Source organism: Hyperoodon ampullatus, assembly GCF_949752795.1.
Source record: "Hyperoodon ampullatus genome assembly, chromosome: 2".
Taxonomy (NCBI): Eukaryota; Metazoa; Chordata; class Mammalia; order Artiodactyla; family Ziphiidae; genus Hyperoodon; species Hyperoodon ampullatus.
In genome coordinates, this window is record NC_136915.1 from 150,435,873 (window position 1) to 150,456,066 (window position 20,194).

General features: G+C 53.2%; 1 protein-coding gene across 1 annotated transcript; it reads left to right on the forward strand.

Moving 5' to 3' along the window:
• Positions 1-17,527: 17,527 nt before the first annotated feature.
• Positions 17,528-19,666, forward strand: LRRN2 (leucine rich repeat neuronal 2; the record flags this gene model as incomplete). Its single annotated transcript, XM_079698429.1, has 1 exon — positions 17,528-19,666. One exon carries the CDS (start codon positions 17,528-17,530, stop codon positions 19,664-19,666), a length of 2,139 nt encoding a protein of 712 aa, XP_079554555.1.
• Positions 19,667-20,194: the final 528 nt, after the last annotated feature.

The following is a 20,194-nucleotide window of genomic DNA, read 5'->3' on the forward strand; positions in this document are numbered from 1 at the left end:
GTTATTTATATATAATTATGTAATAATTATACATGTATATACATATATACCTACATATGCATATGCATGCATATGTATAAGTTTATATATATATAAAATGGGGTTGTTAAGAACACTGGTTCTTGCCCCTTCCTAGTTGTGTGAGCTTGGGCCCGAGGCTTAACTTCTTTTAGTCTCAGTTCCCACATCTAAGGATTAAAAGAGGTGATGAGTGGCAAGTCCCTGGCAGAGAAAAAGCCCTTAATGAAATTAGCTAATTGTTTTGTATCTGTTTTAGCGGGACGAGGGGTATGCCGTTGCCCCTAGTTTAGGATTAAGGAAACTGAGCCCAAGAGAACTGTCTACAGGTCTGGAGGGCAGGGAGTGGGTGGAGCTCGGTGAACGTTTGCAGAGTGAAAGGCGTTTTGCCCCTCGCTGGCACAGCTCCGGGCACCTGAAGAGGCTGAGGAGGGAGGCCCTGTGGCCCAGGGGGCCAGCTGGATCCCAGGGGGACAGTGGGCCTCCCCAGAACTGCTGGGGCTGGGCTGGACTCCCCTAGGCTTGCTCACACAGGAAGGACTCTTACAAGCCAGGAGCTGAGAGGGCTGCCAGGGAAGGGAGGCCTCAGGGTGGGATCCTTGGCAGGCATGCGAGCCCCAGACATGCTTCCACAGCTGGGAGGCAGGAGCCTGGGTGGGCTCCCTCTTGGGGCAAATGAGCTAAAATGCAGTTTCTTGGCAAGACATGCCTTTTTTATTTCAACCTCTCTCTCACCCAGGAGATTCTTCCCCACATCCAGCCACAGCAGCCTATGGTCTTTCATCTGGTTTCCTGACCTCTGGTCCTTAGAGGAGATGGACTTGGCTTCAGGTCCCAGCCAGACACTCTCCCTGAGGCGGCCAGGAGGACAGGTTGGACTCCCTGAACGTGCCAGCATGTTCTCAGCGCTTGGGTGTGACCTTTCGCGAGGCACATTCACACATTCTAGGTGTGGTGGGTTAGGAGGTCAGGGTCCTGGAGAATGCCTAGTTCCACCCCAGCTTCACACTGGAATTTAGTTTCCTAGCTGGTCACCTGGAGTAGAACCCATTCCAAAGGTTGAAACAGGAAAAAATCACCAACCTTAAGAGGTAACAGGGAGCAGTGTTGTGAACCCTGGCCTCTGCAGTCAGCCTGTCTGGGCTTGCTTCTCTGCTACATACTACTTACAAGATCCTGGGCAGGCTTCGTAATATCTGTAAGCCTCACTTTCCTTATCTGTAGAATGGGGCTGCCAGAAGTTCCTACTCCGAGGGTGTGGGGGGATTCAGTGAGACCCTGCATGGGAAACACTGAGCTTGGTGCCGAGTGGATACAGAAGCTCGGGTTGGAGGCCTGGCCCTGAGATAACGCGCTGAGAGTGCCCTGTGAATGGTGATACACACACGGGGTCAGTGCTGGCGATCATACTGCCCAGACTGCAGCCAGCAGACCTTATGCCAGGGCCTGACGCTTGGGCTGGGGGGAGCAGGCAGTCACAGTTGGGGTCCCCCTACGTTCAGTGAATGCATTCATGAAGCAGAAAGGAGGCCAGAAAAAAGCAAAGAAGAGAAAAGAAACCCCAGCAAATTCTCCTCTGTCCTCCCCCAGCTCTGCAGCTCCTGGGGGAACTGAGCTGCATAATACAATGGGATTTAATAAAATGCCTTTAACTCACAAAGTTTGTCTGCTGCCAGCTCCTTAATTAAATTGCCTAATGCTGCTTTGCGATGGCAGCACAAACTCCTGTGTTTAAAGAGCACGGTGTTGCCATGGCACTCCCCCGCCAGGACGAGCCAGCTGTGGAGGAGCATACAGATGAGACGTGGAGCCTGGCCCCTGCCCGCAGTATCCAACTCTCTCTCTCTCTCTCTCTCTCTCTCTCTCTCTCTCTCTCTCTCTCTCTCTCCAATAGACTCTGGTCTGGTTTTCCTGGGAAAGGATTTAATCCTTGCTAAGAATGCTGAGCCGAGGCTTTAGAAAGGGGAGACTCGGGGCCATTTGAGCAGAGCAGAGCTGGCCAACTGGTATGGCAGTGGGTCCCAGGCCCAGCCCTGCGAGGCCTGGGCAGCCAGGTGTCTCCCTAGCCGCCCGCTCCTACAGCAAGCAGCTGCCTCCGTTTCCCCATCCAAATCCACTTGTCTACGTGTGATGAGACCCAAGAAGGGTGGGTAACGCTGGACAAGAGTCTGATTGGTTTGATGAGAAAGGGGGTATGTTTTTTCACACATGGAGGGTGGAGGAAAGAGAAACTCACTTGCTTATGGATTTTTCCTTTAGATGCAGTGTTTCTCAGCTCTAGCTTCACAGTAATACCAATTGGATATTTTTCCCAATATTTTATTATGAAAAATTTCAAATATACAGCAAAGTTGAAGGAATTTTACCGTCAGCAATAATATACCCACTACCTAGATTCTACCATTAACCTTTTACGAGACTTGCTTTATCACATCTCTTTCCATCTATCCATCAATCCATCTTATTTTTGGTGCATTTTAAAGTAAATTGCAGACATTAGTACACTTTTCCCTAAATACTTTAACAACTATGGAGTTCAACTCTTATTTTACTGTTTTGTTTTTCTTTTCATGTAAAATTTACATACAAAGAAATCCTGGGGAGTTTTAATTCCATGCCTGCGTTGTACCCCCAGAGATTGATTTTAACTGGTCTGGAGTGGGATGTAGGCATCAGTATATTTTAAAAGATCCCCATATGAATCTATGGTGCAGCCAGAGTTGGAAAACAGAGGTAATAGGAGACAAAGGATTGTAATTTTTTTCTCCTAAGGAGAATGTGGAGCTCTGGTTGACCTGTCCCCTGCCTATCCTTCCAACCCCACTCCCCTTCCCCCCGGTGCTCTCCGTGTGTACATCACATGTCCATGTTTTTGCTTATGTTAGGATGGATCTCTGTGTACATGTGAATCCACCCATTCTCATGTTAGCCTTGTAAGGTCTCATATGTCCTAATGGCAAAATCCATATATGTTTCACGTACTGAATAAATCACAGAGATGAAACCAAACAAGTTCTCTATCCATATCTGTTTCAGGTATTGAATAAGTCACAGAGATGAAGCCAAACAAGTTCTCTTACGATGATCAGGGTACTCTGATGACCAGGATTGTGGCAGCAGTGGATGGAGGGATAATGATGCTGGTGGAGGGTGTTCAGAGTGATGTGTGGTGATGACAGTGAGCGTGGGGGTCCTAGTGATCACGGCTGAGGACAATGATGACAATGGGGTGGTGATATTGATAGAGATGGTGTGCTGCAGGTGGGGTGACCACCGTGCTGGTAAATCTCAGGTGACAGCATCGTGGTGGTGGTTATGTTGATGTTGCTGATGTTTCCCTTCCTGTGAGGGTGGCGTGCAAACACGCTCATTCGCCACACGGATACACATCTGGGAAGAATGTTGGTTGTCATATGGCAGGAAGCTAGCTTGGTCCCCACATTTGAGAACCCCACTGCTGCAAGGTGCAGCTCCTTCCAAAATTTTGAGAGGCCACCTGAGAACCTTATCCCCCCTGGAGCCCTGGAAGAGGCCCCGACAGAGAGGCAGCAGCCCCACATTTAGCCACCCTGTTCCGTTGCACTTTAACAAGACAGCTCCAGCATTAAGTATGAGTGGATCATTAGGAACGTTTATTTAAGATGAACAGCTCTGAGCCAGCCGGACTTGGGATGCCAGCCATCCCATGATCGATAGAGATTTTATCTGCTGCCTGCGTGGTTTCCTGTTCCTTTCATGCCTGGTAAGCTTGAGGGAGGAGAGAGGAAAGTGCTCTGGTTCCTCTCTTAACCCAGGCAGTGGAGGGCAAAGGGATGCAAAACCCCAGCACTCCTATCTCTCACCACAGTACTTAGCTGGCACCCCTCTGCATTGTCCTGGGCTACTGGGATGAGAATGAGGTTGGGATGCTAAGATATACTACTTTAAGTATATATATCAAATATATATTAATATGTATATAGGAATAAGCCCAGGAATTGATGCTGAAAAATACCTTAATAATGTTGTCCAACCCTTTCATTTTACAGATGAGAAAGCTAGGGCCAAGTGGGCAACAAATAAAATCTCTGTTGAGAACGACAATAAAAATACTCCTCATGTATATAATATCTCTAATGAGGCAAAGACGCCTCACACCTGTGATCTGATTGGATCACAGCCCTGTGAGCTGGCAAGGAACTTCCTGCCCCTCTGACAGCTCCTGAGTCGTTCCCAGATTGTCTCCACTAGCAGTGAGCCTAGGTGGTATTTGTGTAGCACTCACAGCTCATAGCATATTTCACACTCATGTTTTCATTAGATCGGAACCAGATCTCTGGACAGAAAAGATGGAAGGGACTAGTCTTATCCCCATTTTTCAGAGGCGAAAACTGAGGTTCACGGAGGTTAAGCATTTTGCCAACCTTGCACAGTTAGTAAGTGGTAGAGTGGGAACCAGAATCCAGGATCCCGGCATGAGTTTACTGGGGCTGCCGTATCAAAGTACTACAAACTGGACTGGATGGCTTAAATAACAGAAACTTAATTGTCTCAGGTTCTGGAGTCTAGACGTCTGAAATCAGTGTGTCAGAAGGGCGGCAGGACCAGGCCGTGGTCTTTCTGAAACCTGTAGGGGAGACTCCCTCTTTGCCTCTCCCAGGCTCTGGTCCTGGCTTCCCTGGCTCGCAGCTGCAGCACTTCAATCGCGATCTCCATCACCACATTGAATTCTTCCTGTGTCTCTGTGTCTGTGTCCAAATTCCTCTCTTCTTATAAGAACACCAGTCATTGGATTAGGGCCCACCCTAACCCAGTATAACCTCATCTTTACTTGATTACATCTGCAAAGACCCTGTTTCCAAATTAAGGTCACGTTCACAGGTTCTGGGAGTGGGACTTCACTGTATCTTTGTGGGGGGGGCACAATTCAATCCGTAACGATCCCTGACCTAAGCCAGTGGCCTTCCACAATGCAGTTTGCATCCTGTGCTCCATCCCATTCATCTTCTCCTCCTCGTCTTCTGCTACCAAGGACGAGGTGCTCCCCTCTCCTGCAATGCAGGAAGTGGGGCTGGCTGGGAGCGCTTTTCATCTTCTGCTCTTCCAGATGATTACAAGCTACTAAGGTGGACTCATGAAATATGGGCAGGCTTTTTGTCCTTTTTATTCCCAGGCAGTAAAAATCATTAAGGCTTGCTCTTAATTAGTTTCATTTCGAAGCTTCTAAATATTGATTTAACCTACACTCCTTTGTACTTGCTGCAGTCACTGAATTATGCCTGTTATTGATCATGAGATGGAAGTGCTTCTATCCACTGGGCTCCAGGCCCTGGAAGGCACTGGTCCCCCAGCGGGTGTGTGGGGCTCAGAAGGCATTGATGGGCTTGGAGGAAAGAAGGCCCTGCCAGATTGGAAAGGGCCTTCCCTTAAAGAAGGGCTGTTCAGCTTAGGCTGGGGGCCATTTTCTTTCTCTTGGGTTGGCCCAGGCTCAAGAGAATTTGAATAAGAAGTCAGCTGGAAATCTCCCATTCCATCCTGGGCCTGAAGAGAGCTGGGCAGTGGGAGCTGGAGGAGGGTGATGTGGGGTCGGAGTGTAGAGCATGGGCTTTGGCAGCCAGCCAGACCTTGTCTGAGTCCTGGCTTTACCAGCTGGATGTTCTTGTGCCAGGTACCTACCTGTCCTCCACATCTGTGAAATGGGGCTATTAATCCCCATATCTTACTGTGGTTTTGAGCACTGAGTGCAACCACTCATTTCAGAGCCCAGCCCAAGGCCTGGCTCATAGGCAGTCCTTGGTCAATGTCTACCATTATTAACATTGCCATCCCACCGAGAAAGTAAGTCTGGACTTGGAAGCGTACTGTCTTTTAGCCCTGGCTCCATTACTTGTTTGCTGTATGATCTTGAGCAAGTCACTTAATATCTTTTCCATTAAAATGGGGATAATGGCATCTATGACCTTGCAAGGCTATTGTGAATATCACACAGGATCGTGGAGATGGAAGAATTTAAATTGCAAGGTGGTGCATCCAGTCATAATAGATATTATTGATGGCTATAGTGGTCACTGCCTTAGATGCCCTCTTGGCTGCCCTCTACCTCCAATATCATGTCCAGACTGTTCTGGCTCCAGCCTGCTGCTCCAGCCTCTTCACCTCACCTACACTCTTGGAAACTAAGGGGGACCACTCAGTTCTTAGAGTTCACTTCATCATTTTTATCCCAGCACCTTTGCTCTTGGTGTCCCCAGTATGTATAGAATGGTCTTCTACCATCTGTGCATCTGCTGACCTAGGCAACACTTCCCTGGGAGGTTTTTTTTAAAAACAACTTTATTGAAGTACATTGCATACCAACAAATCTACCCATTTTTAGTGTATAATTCAATGACTTCTAGAAATTTCCTCACAGAATTGTGTTCTCTCCTCCAGACTATGCCCCTGTTGCCCTTGGTAAGTACTTCTGTGACAACTCTTATCATACTTTAGTAGAGTGTTTTGTTTTGTTTTGTTTTTAAATTTGTGACTCCCGCCTGCCCTCCCCATGACCTGGTATCCCTATCCCCTCACAGCGCCAGCATACAGTCAGGGCTCTATTAATGCTCATTGGGTAGAGAGCTTCCTTGTGGCCGGGACAGAGAAGGTGAGAGGGGTCTGGAAAACTCAACTCTTATCTATCAGGATAATGATAAGGAGTTCATCATACACATAGGTTTTGGGGGGTTTTTTTAATAGCTAGCTAGCTAGCTATTTATTTATTTGTTTGTTTGTTTGTTTGTTTATTATTTATTTAATTTATTGATTGATTGCTACATTGGGTCTTCATTGCTGCATGCAGGCTTTCTCTAGTTGTGGTGGGCGGGCTTCTCACTGCAGTGGCTCCCCTTGTTGCAGAGCACAGGCTCTAGGCGTGTGGGCTCAGTAGTTGTGGCACACGGGCTTCAGTAGTTGTGGCTCCCGGGCTCTAGTGCACAGGCTCAGTAGTTGTGGCTCATGGGCTCTAGAGTGCCGGCTCAGTAGTTGTGGTGCATGGGCTTTGTTGCTCTGCAGCATGTGGGATCTTCCCAGACCAGGGCTCATATCTGTGTCCCCTGCATTGGCAGGTGGATTCGTAACCACTGTGCCACCAGGGAAGTCCCCACGTAGTTTTTTTTTTTTTTTTTTTTGGCAGTACGCGGGCCTCTCACTGCTGTGGCCTCTCCCGCTGCGGAGCACAGGCTCCGGACGCGCAGGCTCAGCGGCCATGGCTCACGGGCCCAGCCGCTCCGCAGCATGTGGGATCTTCCCGGACCGGGGCACAAACCCGTGTCCCCTGCATCGGCATTGGCAGGCGGACTCCCAACCACTGCGCCACCAGGGAAGCCCCCCACTTAGTTTTAATTGAGCGTTCCTAGCAGGCACTGTTCTCGTTTACAGAATTCTAATCTCATCTGGAGGGTCCTTGGAGGTTATCTAGCCCAGTGATTCTCCATGCGCATACATCAGATTCACCTGGATGGTTTCCTCAAACACAGGTTACTAGGCCCCACTCTCTGAGTTCCTGATTCTGGAGGTCTGGGGTGGGCTTGAGAATCTGCATGTCTAACAAGTTTCCAAGTGATGCTGATACTGCTGGTCCAGGGACCTCAGCTTTAGAACCACTGCTCTAGCCCAACCTCCTCATTTCACAGATGAGGAGCCCAAGGGCTAGAGAAGAGGACACACTCCAAGGTTTGTCCCAGGCCAGAACTAGAACCCAGTCCTGTCCTGTCCCATGTCCTCTACCACCAGTTCTCATGCCCTGACCTCTCCTTCCCACCCTGACTTCAGAGAAGCTGGATAGGGGCACAGAAGGTTGGACAGGGCTTCTGACAAATGCTCTCCACAGGCCTGACCCCGAGCTGGGGAGGGATGATGGGGGGACTGCTGAGGGAGAAGCCAGCGGCACTGAGGAGGGGAGCAGGGGAAGAGGAGGGCCACGGGAGGGGAGCGCGTGAAGGCGTGGGCAGGACGGGCCTGGAGGAGGCGATGACGACTGACAGGCCATTCTTACTGCGGTTGGGGATGGAAAAAAACCCACTGCGGGGCCTCAGCTGCAGCCATTTATCTCTCAGGCTTGCCCGAGACAGCTGACAGAAGGAGAAGGCAGTGAGCCACACTGAGACCAGGGCTCCTTCCGCCTCGTGATTTATCTCTGAGCTTCATCTGGCAAACCTGCTGATGAAACGAGTCTCCTTTTCTCTCCGCCTCATCAATTTTCATTCTGATTTCATTTTCTTTTTCCGCTAGAAGAGCTTTGGCCTTTCTCCTTGTTTAACTGGTCTGTTCCCCATTTGCTCTGCCTCTTTCTCCTCAGCCACCCAGGCCCCAAGCCCTCTCCCCAGGCATTCCTCCCACCCCCACCATGCCTTGGTGCTTCTCTCACTGTTAGTTCTGGGCTCATGAGTCACAGAGTTGCCCTCGAGGGGCTCACAGTCTGAGAGAGGAGTTGAGCATCACAGTGGATATGGGTTCTTCAAGGATGGGAGAAGGAGAAAGGGATTGATTAATGGGGCGTGGGCGGTGGTCAGGGAAGACTTCAGAGGGGGCCAGTGTGAACTGAGACTTCAGAGATGGGAATACACAAGCGGTGACAGGGACTGCTGGGCAAGGCCCCTGCATGTGCAAAGGCACGGGGGCAGGAAAGAGCACTGCTTGCATCTATCTGAAGCCTTCCCTCTCCTTCCGCTGCACCTAACTCCCAGGGATCCACTGTGTCTGAAGGGCTGCAGGAGGGAGCCTTTCAAGAATGCTGCAGGGTCTGCCCAGCACCCCTGGCTAATTCTAGGAAGGGTAGGGAGAATTATAGGGAGAGAGGTGGGAGAGGCTGGAGGTCAGTAGCTGGGCTTGGCTGCCCCTCTGGCTTGCGCCTGTGGTCAGTGTGGAATGTCCGCAGGCTGCGGTCAAGCTGGGACATTTAGAGCTCTGCTAGGAGGGGCCCTTTTGACCCTTCCAAGGAGCACCTGGGCAAACAGAGGAGCTGCTCACCTAAGGCAGGAAGAGTGAGCTGTTGGGTGAGAGTGTGTCAGACATTGGTGACCTGTAAATGAACTGAGTTCTAGAGCCTTCTCGAGTCCTAAAGACTAGAACTGGACCCTGGTTGGAGGCCCCGGGGAGTGCTTCAAGTTGACCCAGGAGAGGGCAGCTCCGTCAGGAAGGAGTGTCAGGCTGAGATGGAAGGGTTCCTAGGAGAGGCTGCCTGCGTTACAGGCCACATGACCATGGACAGGCCGTCTGGTGCGGGCCTGGTACATAGGTGGCCTGGAAGCCAGGGACTGTGCCTCAGACAAACCGAGGTAGATGAAAAGGGCAGAGCACTCCGGTGAGCGCCAGGCACTTAGCAGGCCTCATTCTTGCAGATTTCCCCCCATGAGGTAGGCTCTCTCCCCTCATTAGAGAGGAGGAATCTGAGTAAGGATGCTCGAGGTCACATAGCCAGCACCAGGATTCGACTCCAAAGCCCTCCTTTGAGCTGCTAGCCTAAGATCTCAGAGTGTCCACAGGATTTCCAGAGGGGGCGCCTGAGGGAGCTCCAGAGGGGGAGGATCACCGTAGGGTGGAATCCAGAGGCAGAAAGTTAAGTCAGAAGTGCCTTCTCCATCAGGGGAAGGGCTACAGTGGCCGTGCAGTGGCCAGAGCCAGGGCAGGGGAGCCCGGGTGTGTGCCTACAGGAGGTGCGCTCTGGATCTCCTTCACGAGGCCAGACTCGGGTCCACCTGCTTTTAGGAGCTCTGAAGCAACCATCCCCCTTCTGTTCTCGTGCCCTGCCCTTCCTTGCCTTTCTCTCTCTCCTTCCGTAGGTATCTTCTGAGCTCCTACTGTGTGCCAGACTGTTGGAGGAACTGGCAACTTGGAGCACAGTTCTTCCCCCGAGGGCCTCACAGTCTGGAGGGAGAGGCAGACAGACAAGTAAACAGCCAGTGTATGATGGAGGGACGCTGAGGCACCAGAGGAGCCCAGGAGAGGCATGGAGGGGCCAGAGGTTTCCTGAGGATGGGCAGAGAAGTCAGCAGAAGGCTGGCGGCGGGTGGCGGTAGAGCTCAGCCTGGCGCTGCTCTCCAGGCCCCTGCAAAGCTGGCTCCACTCCCCTGAAGCCTCTTTGGTGCAGTGCAACCAGACAAAAATGACTGTGGGCTACCTACTGGCGCCCTCCACTCCTACTTAAGAAATAACGAGGCAGGCTCCCTTCCAGGCAGTAGAATTGCAACACCCTCTGTCCAGGGCCAGTCCAGAGACCTGGGAATGTAGATATTTCTTCCTGGGAACAAGTCCCTTCCCTCCCGTGTCAGGAAAGGGTTTTTACTGGAACTGACTCTTCTCACTCCAGAGGGAAGGGGAAGGCAAGGGTAGACAAGAGAAACCTCATCCTTTCACCAGGAGATGCCTTCTCATTTTCCTCCCTTCTCTCCTCCAGTCTCCCCAGTATCCTCCACTCTTGGAATTCAGCTTCTGGCACCAGAACCATGGAAATAGAAAGGGCTGGTGTGTGAGACACAGCTGGGTTCACACTCAGGCTCTTCCACATTCTAGCTGTGGGACCTGGGTCTGATCCCTTGTCTCCACTGAGCTTGAGGTTTCTCTTCTAAAAAGTACCTACTTACAGGGTTGTTGGGAGGATAGGATGAGGTATCTCTAGAGTGGCGGGCAAATAGAAATCCTGCACATAGAAGGCACTCGGGGGCGTCGTATCTTCCCTCTGACACTTTGATTTATGTCATCCTTCCAGCGGCATCAACTAGAGTTGAAGGGACTCACCTCACTCAGAGAGAGGCTCTGCAGACTCATCATTTTCAAGCTTTTATAGCTGCGACTCAAGGGCAAAAACGCATGATTTTGCATCACATCCGTCTGTACACAGGTGTGTGTGTGTGCATGTGTGTGTAAAACGGGAAAAATTTCTCAAAACAACACTTAGTCTAGCTACATACAATGCACTCTATTTTCTATTTCATTTTTTTTAATGTACATTGTTATCCACTTTAAACTGTTTTCATGACCCACTAATGGGTTGCGATTCATAGTTCTTGGCTGTAGAACACCTCCCACCCTTACCAGGAAATTCTGCACTGCACTAGGCTCTGAGAAGACAAAAATAAATAACAAACCATCCTTTCCTCCAGGAGCTCACAGCCTGGTTGAGAACACAGGCTCTCAGAATGACAATAAGGAAGGTGCTGTTACCGTGGAGGTCTGTTCAGAGTCTCCGGGACTGCGGTGGGTGTAACCACCCTTCTAGGAAGGCCTCTGGGAACATGTCACAGAGGAGGTGGCATTTGGGATGGGTTTTTATGGCTGAAGAGGAGTTTGATAGTTGAAGTTGGGGAGAGGTTTTGCTGGTTGAGTGAGAGGCCCACGGAGGAGAAGGAAATAGCAAGTCTAGTCTAGGAGGAGCATGAGGTGCCTGGGAATGAGAGGGTCACTCAAGGGTGAGGAGGCCGCTGTGACAGTCAAGACAAGAAATGAAAAGGGAACGTTAGCGTGAGCACTGTGGTGGGTGTGTGTGAGGTGGGAGGGACGTGTCACCATGGCGGAGATTTCCAGTCTTGGAGACTGGTGGATGGCAGTGCCTCCTGAGCAGGTTTGGTGGGAGATGTTGGGCTTGGGACAAGTTGAGTGCAAGGAGCCTCTGAAATGGGCGAGTGAGAGGTCTGGGGCAGTTACAAGTGCGTCTGGGTCTCTCCTTCCTGGTCACTCCCCCATTTGTCCTCTGCCTGGTGCCCCAGATTCTGTAATCAGAATACCTAGGGGTCTGGCAACAAAAAGGGCCAGGCAATGCTGCCCCAGGAGGTGGCCAAGACCCAGCAGGGCTTTGAGGAAGGGCTGCCAGGAGGTTATCCTGCCATCTTCTTGCCTCAAGGCAGCATGACACTCACAGGCCGAAGTCATAGGATTCCAACCAGAGAGGGGACCCTAGGGCATAGAGCAATTTCTAGATATGGGAATTGTAAAACAAGAAAGAGGAATAAGAGGAATCAGTCTCCCTTCCTGGAGATCGCTGATTAAGTGTGAGACCCTGAGAAGCTATAGCCACTATGAAGCAGGAGGATGAATTAAGTGAATTTCAGGTCTGAGGTTCTGGCGTTCCCTAAAGCCAGAGTCAACTGTTTCCAAAGACCCTGGTTCCAAGTTGTGATGGAGAAGGAAGGGGAATTCTGGGTTTAAAAGATGAAACTGATTGATGATGATAGAAGTCAGGACAATGGTTAACTCCAGGTGGGGGCTGGACATTGACTGGGAAGGGCCACATAGGAACCTCGGGAGGGCTGGAAATGCTTATATCTTGCTATGGGTGGTGGTTATACTGGTATCTACTAAGTAGATATCTACTGGTATCTACTAGGTATCTACTGGTATCTCCTGGTTTCTACTAAGGTAGAAATCCATCAAGCTGTGCACTTGGGATTCGTGCCATTTATATACTCTCCTGTACATAAGTTATACCATAATAGAAAGGAAAGGTTTATGATGAAAGGTGAGAGATGAGAAGTAGGGGCTAAGATGGGAGGAGAGGCAATGGTGAAGGGGGCAATGAAGGCAACTAACAGGCACGTCATAGACCTTGCATCCTGGCTCCGCACAGCAGTTCTGTGAGAGGGTCTCATCCTCACTTCCCAGCTTGGGTCGTCTAACTTTGTCCAAGGTCACACAGTGAGTGGCAGAGCCAGACTCATACTCTGATCACAGCGCCCAGGCTCCTTCCGCTCCACCACTCCTCCTTTGCATAAGTTATTTATGGAATTCAGACTCTGGAAGACTAGATAAATGCCGAGGTCTCCTCCAGCTCTGAGGTCCTGGCTGTCTGTGATTAAATGAGAGGTGGGAGTGAGGGGCCAGGTGTACAGATGGAGCGATGCCCCCCCACCACCTCTGCATCCCCCAACCCAGCGCTTAGCTGCTGGTGAGGAGGCCAGAGTTTATCAATGCTACACTCAATTATGCTGCCCATCTGTCTCCACAGCTCAGGGGGACCTGGCACTGAAGCAGCAGCGAAGGCCAGGCAATTGATCACTGCCGCTGGCTGTTCCTCCCTCCGGAGGGCTCCCAGCTCAGAGGGGCTGGGCAGAGGCTGTGGGGACGGGAGAGGAGTTGGGGGAGGGAGAGGCTCTGTATCCACCAGCCACCTGGAGGAGCAACTTGCTGTCAGTGCTGCCAGGAGCCTGGGACTGTACTGGGGGCAGGGCCAGAGATGGAGGAAAGGGAGACGAGCAGCTCCGGCTGCTGACGTCAGCTTCTCCAGAATTCTTCATTTGGGGCTTTGCCAAGGGTTGGAGTTTAATGGGGAGTGTACGGGATCAATTCCATACTTTCCGCTAAATCCAGAGCCGCTGCCGGGAGGAGGTGGGTCCGTTGGGGCTTGCAGAGCCAGCCCTTCCAAGAGAAACTTTGCTCCTGCAGTGGGCAACCCTGCTTCCTCTGTCACTGACGGTCATGGCTCCAGCTGTCCCTGAACAAAGAGGAGCACCCAGCCCCCAGTCCGAAGGCAGGCTGAGGTCTCTGTGCAGCCTGCTGGCTGTGTCTGTCCCTGTGCTTCCAGGCCCAGCCACACACTCAGAGGAACAGGGTCTTCCCCATGTGTCCCCCAAGGAAGTCACTCTAGCCAGAAATGAAGGAATGGTGTCTGAGGGGCCCCCTCAGGTAGCGTTGGGGAGGGGCAGGGGACCCATTCATTTCTGAAAGGACAGGCACCTGAAGTAGGCATTCTGGGCCACCAGCCCTGCACTCTGCTCCTGTTAAGGCGGGCGTTGAGCTGCCAGGCAGTGCACCTTGGCTGGGCTGGTGGGGCAGGTTACAGAGTCAAAGACCTGGGTTTGAATTCTGACCCCACCACGTCAGAAGCTGTGCAAGCTCTGACGTGTCAATTAACCTCTCCTTGCTTCAGTTGCTTCCCCTGTAAAATGAGACTAAACAATCCCTTCTCTGTTCGCACACAGGGTTGATGGGAGAGTTACACACTTCACAATTTGTATCCACTCACCAGTACCCTCTGCATGCTCAATCCTACACTTGGCTCACCGGGAACACAAAAAGCATGCAAGACATAGCCCCTACTGCAAAGAGCTTGAAATCCAGTTGGGGAAAATGTACGCGTGGTAGTCTGAACTCCTGCTCACCCTGGGAGATTATAGATAAAAGACAATTAGCTTTCTCTGCAGCTCTGGCTCCCAGCAGAAATTGCTAATCAAGCCTGCATGAGTGGGCCATGTGCAAGACAGCCTTAAGTGGTGATGGCAGGTGAGTGGGCAGCTCTGAGTTCTATCTTGGAAGGGGCTGTGTGCTCAGCAGTGAGGGGGAGGACTTGTCTGGGCCTTTGCCAAGCCTTGGGACCAGAGGTGCGTACAAACATGAGTCATCGTCTCTGGGCCTCTGGATGCCGAGCCCCAGCCCGAGGCTCCTGGCTGAGGGGCTGGAGCTCGGGCTCACCACCCGCCCCCCAGCCCAGCCACAGGGGCAAGGAGGAGGGTGAGCCTGGAGTGGAGGGAAAGGTGAATCTCTGGACGTTTTGAATGAACTTTTAAATGGCTTCTCGATCCCATCCATACAGTTGAGCATCTGTAGGACAAAGGTGCCAGGACAGAGATGTTGGAGGAGGAACCTGGGGCTCGGGCAAGGTCTGAAGGCACTCTCCACCCACTGCAGCCTCCTCTCCCCTTAACGAACTGTCTTGGGCTCTCCTAATCATTTTACATTTTTGGTCCTGCCAGAGTGGCACTCTTAAAGACGTGACGTTTTATCTAGTCCTGCTCACAGCTCCCCATCCCACCTGGGGGCGACACTGGGCCCACGGTGGGCAAGCTTAATAGGGGCTTGTTGAGTCCTGGGATCCAACTTCTATCCCCCACTAAGAAGTCCTATAGCTGGGGAGCTTCCCAACCCTGGGAGATGAAAGAGAACTAAGCCTTGCTGAGCTCTCTGTGTGCACCGCACCCAGTTCCTTTAATCCTAATGACAAGCTCATTTTACACATAAGGAACAGATGCTCAGAGCAGTGAACTTTTCCCAGGGTGCTCTGGTAGGAAGTGGTAAGTAATAGTAAGATCTCTTTGCTGGTGGGTTCTACTTTCTTGGGTGAGGCCTGGGCAGGAGGCAGGAGCCTCTGGTGTGCACGTGTGGCAGGACCACAGCCCTAGTTCCGTGACAGGGCCATCCCAGGACTCAGCTTGTCCCTGCTGCCTCTCCACTCACATAGCACACGGCAGAATCCCCACCACTCTTCCTGACCACCGCTCACCGGCCTGGGTGGCTGAGTACTCCAGGCTCCCCTCTGCACATGGATGTGGTTGTGCACGTGTGTTTGCCCTGAGTTTTACGTGTCAGTGTACACACACCTCCACTCAAAACCTTTGTGCATTTTAAGTCATGTTGTTTTTCCCACCTTCAGAAATAGCTGCAGAGGAAGGTGGGAAGTAGTCAAATGTAAATAGGCATGCCGCTCCCTTGCTCAAGGGAGGCCTCCAACTGCTCCCCTCCCCGGGCCCAGCATCCTGGAAGTGGGATGAGGTGGGCAAAGAGCCCCGCTGGCCAGCTGAGAGGCACTTGCCTGGAAGGTGGTGGAAGACACAGCTCCCAGCTTCCTGCAGCTCCCTGATAAGGAGTCATCTCCTCAGGGGACAAGAATGGGCACACAGCCTGCTGCTTCAGCAGCCAGTACAGCTCAGGGTATCCAGGGTAGGGTCGGGCCAGATCTGGGGGCAGAGAAGTACAGTGTAAATGGCACAACCTCTGAATTCGTGTCTCCTGACATTTACCAGCTGTATGGCTTGAGCCAAATTCTTTAACCTCTTCCAAACCTCAGTTTCTTCATCTGCAAACTGGAGGTATTAATGCTTATCTTGTACACTCTTTATGAGGGTTAAGTGAAATAAGACATAGTCTTTGAAAGGTCCTGGCAAATAGCAGGCATTCAATAACTGTGCACTCCACTGATGTCTGCAGCTGGAAAACTACCCAGTCAGACCTCCACTCAGGAGTCAGACCAGGCCCAGGGGCCCCCTTTGGTTTGCCCATCTCGGTTCTAGGCCAAGGCTGGACTTTGGTCTAGGGCGAAGCATCCTGGCCATGGGTTCTTCTAGAGAACCCAGATTGATTGTTCATACCCAGAAGGAAGGAACAGCAGGGGCTTGGATTGTAGACTGGAGTGGGGGTAGGGACCCAACCTCCTGGAGGAAGGGGCCCTGGGACCATAGAGATTGATTTATACGATCAACCCTCACTGGGCACCTGTCCTGGGCTACAAGCATGATGATGAGTGAGACAGGTCCCCAGTTGGGGAGACATTTCCACATGATGTGATCAGGGCTGTGACAGAAGAAAGCATGGGGTACTGTGAAAGCACAAGGCAGGCCCCTTAGCCATCCAGAGGTGGGGAGGGTTAGAAGCAGCTTTCTGTAGGAGGTGACTGACCTTAGGTTGAGTCTTGAAGAACAACTGGGAGTTGTCTGGGAGACAGGGGTTGGGGGGGGTGTTGGGTAAATCTGACCTGAAAGGTTGGTCACAGTGAGTCAATAGGATGGCAAAAGCCGGGAGAATTGGCTGAGGCCAGATCACATATGGTCAGGACTGAGGTGCTCAGACCCAGGCTTCTTAAACCCACCACCTCCTCCTGGCAGTTCGGCTAGGCTACAGGGGAAGGGAAAGCCCCTGCCTCCAGGTAGGGAAGTCGGCAAAAGCCAAAGCTGTCCCCTATCCCAGGAGAGCCTAAGCAGACCCCAGGTGACCACCCCACTCCCCCAGCCTGTCTGGGTGTGGGGTCAGGGTCCACTGCCTTTCAACTTTCAAAGTCCTGGGAGCGCACCCTGGAAGTTAGAAGCTCTACCACCCTCTACCCACACTGCTCAGAGGGATGTCTGAAAACTGTCGCTTTATTTCCCATTTACTCAGTGAGGAGAGATGTAAGGAAGGTTGGAGAATCTACTCCACATCTCTCTGGGCTCAGAAGGACTCTGAAGATGACAATTTCAGCCATCCCCTCTCCTACACACACACACACACACACACACAGACACACACACACACACCCCTTCTGCGAGTTATCCTGGACGCTTCCAAGGCTCAATCTCTTGCGCCTTCCTTGAAGACTCCCAGTCACTCCCCCAGCAGATTAAAAAAAGGACAACAAATCCTGAGGACTGTAGGACAGAATCCAGGAGCCCTGGCTCTGATCTTGTCCACCCCTCTCAGCTCCTTTGACCTCTTGAGTCAAACGGGGGAGACACAGGAGGAGGGAGTAGGTTCTGCTTCTCTGCAACCTCCTTAACTCTGCATCCTCTTCTTCCAGGGCTGCCCCGATGGGGCATGGCAATGCGTGAGCAGACCGAGCGCCAGTGGACAAGGATGGAGAGCCGCACCCGGGAGGGCAGGAAGTGATGTCCACCCATCCCCGCATAGAATGACTGCCCAGGGAGAGTGGTTCCCTGGGCCCTGGCAGGGCTGCTGACCCTCAGCCTGCAAACCGCTAAGAGCACAAGGACTCCAGACTCTTCTTGTGGATGGTCCCCTGCCCTGCAGCTCCACCATGAGGCTGCTTGTGGCCCCCCTCTTGCTAGCTTGGGTGGCTGGTGCCATTGCCACTGTGCCCGTGGTACCTTGGCACGTGCCCTGCCCCCCTCGGTGTGCCTGTCAGATCCGGCCCTGGTACACACCCCTATCGTCCTACCGCGAGGCCACCACCGTGGACTGCAATGACCTATTCCTGACAGCCGTGCCCCCGGCGCTGCCCGCGGGCACGCAGACCCTGCTGCTACAGAGCAATGGCATCGTCCGCGTGGACCAGAGTGAGCTCGGCTACCTGGCCAATCTCACAGAGCTGGACCTGTCCCAGAACAGCTTTTCAGACACCCGAGACTGTGATTTCCGTGCCCTGCCCCAGCTGCTGAGCCTGCACCTGGAGGAGAACCAGCTGACCCGGCTGGAGGACCACAGCTTTGCAGGGCTGGCCAGCCTTCAGGAACTCTATCTCAACCACAACCAGCTCTACCGCATCGCCCCAAGGGCCTTCGCCGGCCTCAGCAACCTGCTGCGGCTGCACCTCAACTCCAACCTGCTGAGGGCCGTGGACAGCCGCTGGTTCGAGATGCTGCCCAGCCTGGAGATCCTCATGATCGGCGGCAACAAAGTGGACGCCATCTTGGACATGAACTTCCGGCCCCTGGCCAACCTGCGCAGCCTGGTGCTCGCAGGCATGAACCTGCGCGAGATCTCTGACTACGCCCTGGAGGGGCTTCAAAGCCTGGAGAGCCTCTCCTTCTATGACAACCTGCTGGCCCGGGTACCCCGGCGGGCGCTGGAGCAGGTGCCTGGGCTCAAGTTCCTAGACCTGAACAAGAACCCGCTCCAGCGGGTGGGGCCCGGGGACTTTGCCAACATGTTGCACCTCAAGGAGCTGGGGCTGAACAACATGGAGGAACTGGTTTCCATTGACAAGTTTGCCCTGGTCAACCTCCCTGAGCTGACCAAGCTGGACATCACCAACAACCCCCGGCTGTCCTTCATCCACCCCCGCGCCTTCCATCACCTGCCCCAGATGGAGACCCTCATGCTCAACAACAATGCTCTCAGTGCCTTGCACCAGCAGACGGTGGAGTCCCTGCCCAACCTGCAGGAGGTGGGTCTCCATGGCAACCCCATCCGCTGTGACTGTGTCATCCGCTGGGCCAATGCCACGGGCACCCATGTCCGCTTCATCGAGCCTCAGTCCACCCTGTGCGCCGAGCCACCAGACCTCCAGCGCCGCCCAGTGCGGGAGGTGCCCTTCCGGGAGATGACGGACCACTGCCTGCCCCTCATCTCCCCCCGCAGCTTCCCCCCCAGCCTCCAGGTGGCCAGTGGAGAGAGCCTGGTGCTGCACTGCCGGGCGCTGGCTGAACCAGAACCTGAGATCTACTGGGTCACTCCAGCTGGGGTTCGACTGACGGCTGCCCGGGCAGGCAGGAAGTACCGGGTGTACCCTGAGGGGACCCTGGAGCTGCGGAGGGTGACGGCGGAAGAGGCAGGGCTGTACACCTGTGTGGCCCAGAACCTGGTAGGGGCTGACACTAAGACGGTTAGTGTGGTTGTTGGCCGGGCTCCCCTGCAGCCAGGCAGAGGCAAGGGATGGGGTCTGGAACTCCAGGTGCAGGAGACTCACCCCTATCACATCCTGCTGTCTTGGGTCTCCCCACCCAACACGGTCTCCACCAACCTCACCTGGTCCAGTGCCTCCGCCCTCCAGGGCCACAGGGCCACTGCTCTGGCCCGCCTGCCACGGGGTACCCACAGCTACAACATCACCCGCCTCCTTCAGGCCACGGAGTACTGGGCCTGCCTGCAAGTGGCCTTTGCTGATGCCCACACCCAGTTGGCATGTGTATGGGCCAGGACGAAAGAGGCCACTCCTTGTCACAGAGCCTTAGGGGACCAACCTGGGCTCATAGCCATCCTGGCTCTCACCATCCTCCTGCTGGCAGCCGGGCTGGCAGCCCACCTTGGCACTGGCCAGCCCAGGCAGGGAGTGGGTGGGCGGCCTCTCCTTCCAGCCTGGGCTTTCTGGGGCTGGAGCACCCCCTCAGCCCGGGTGGTATCTGCACCCCTTGTCCTGCATTGGAATCCGGGGAGGAAGCTGCCCAGGTCCTCAGAAGGGGAGACACTGTCACCACCATTGTCACAAAATTCCTGAAGCTCAGCCTGTTCTCAGCAGTAGAGAAATAACTAGGACTACTTTTTACCAAAAGGGAAGCAGTCTGGGCCAGGTTCCCTGCCAGGAAGGTAACATGGATCCACGTGCTTGAGGCCTGGCAGCTGGACCAAGACAGCCAGCTTTGTGGCCCTAGGGGGCGCTCCTGCAGCCTCCAGAAACTGCCCTCACCTTCTGGGGGCTCCTCCGATGCCATTCTGAAGAGCATCTCCAAGGAACAGGAAGGACTCTGGCTAAAGCTGCCCACCTCCCCAGTTGTCTGTGTGCCCAGAGGCTCCTGGGCCTGGATGTCCCCTGCCTGTGTCCTCAGGCCCTTGGCCCACAGGATGCGCCCCCTCCTCTTCTCTGTCTCTGTACAGTCTCAGTTGCTTGCTCTTTCCCCTTCTGGGCAAGAGCTGAAGGAGGCCTCTCCGCCCCACCTCGGGGGACTGCTCCCAAAGTGGGGCCCCCGTTGGAGCAGAAGGACATGTGGGAGAGGGATGCCCAGGAACCCTCTTCTCGGCACCCTTC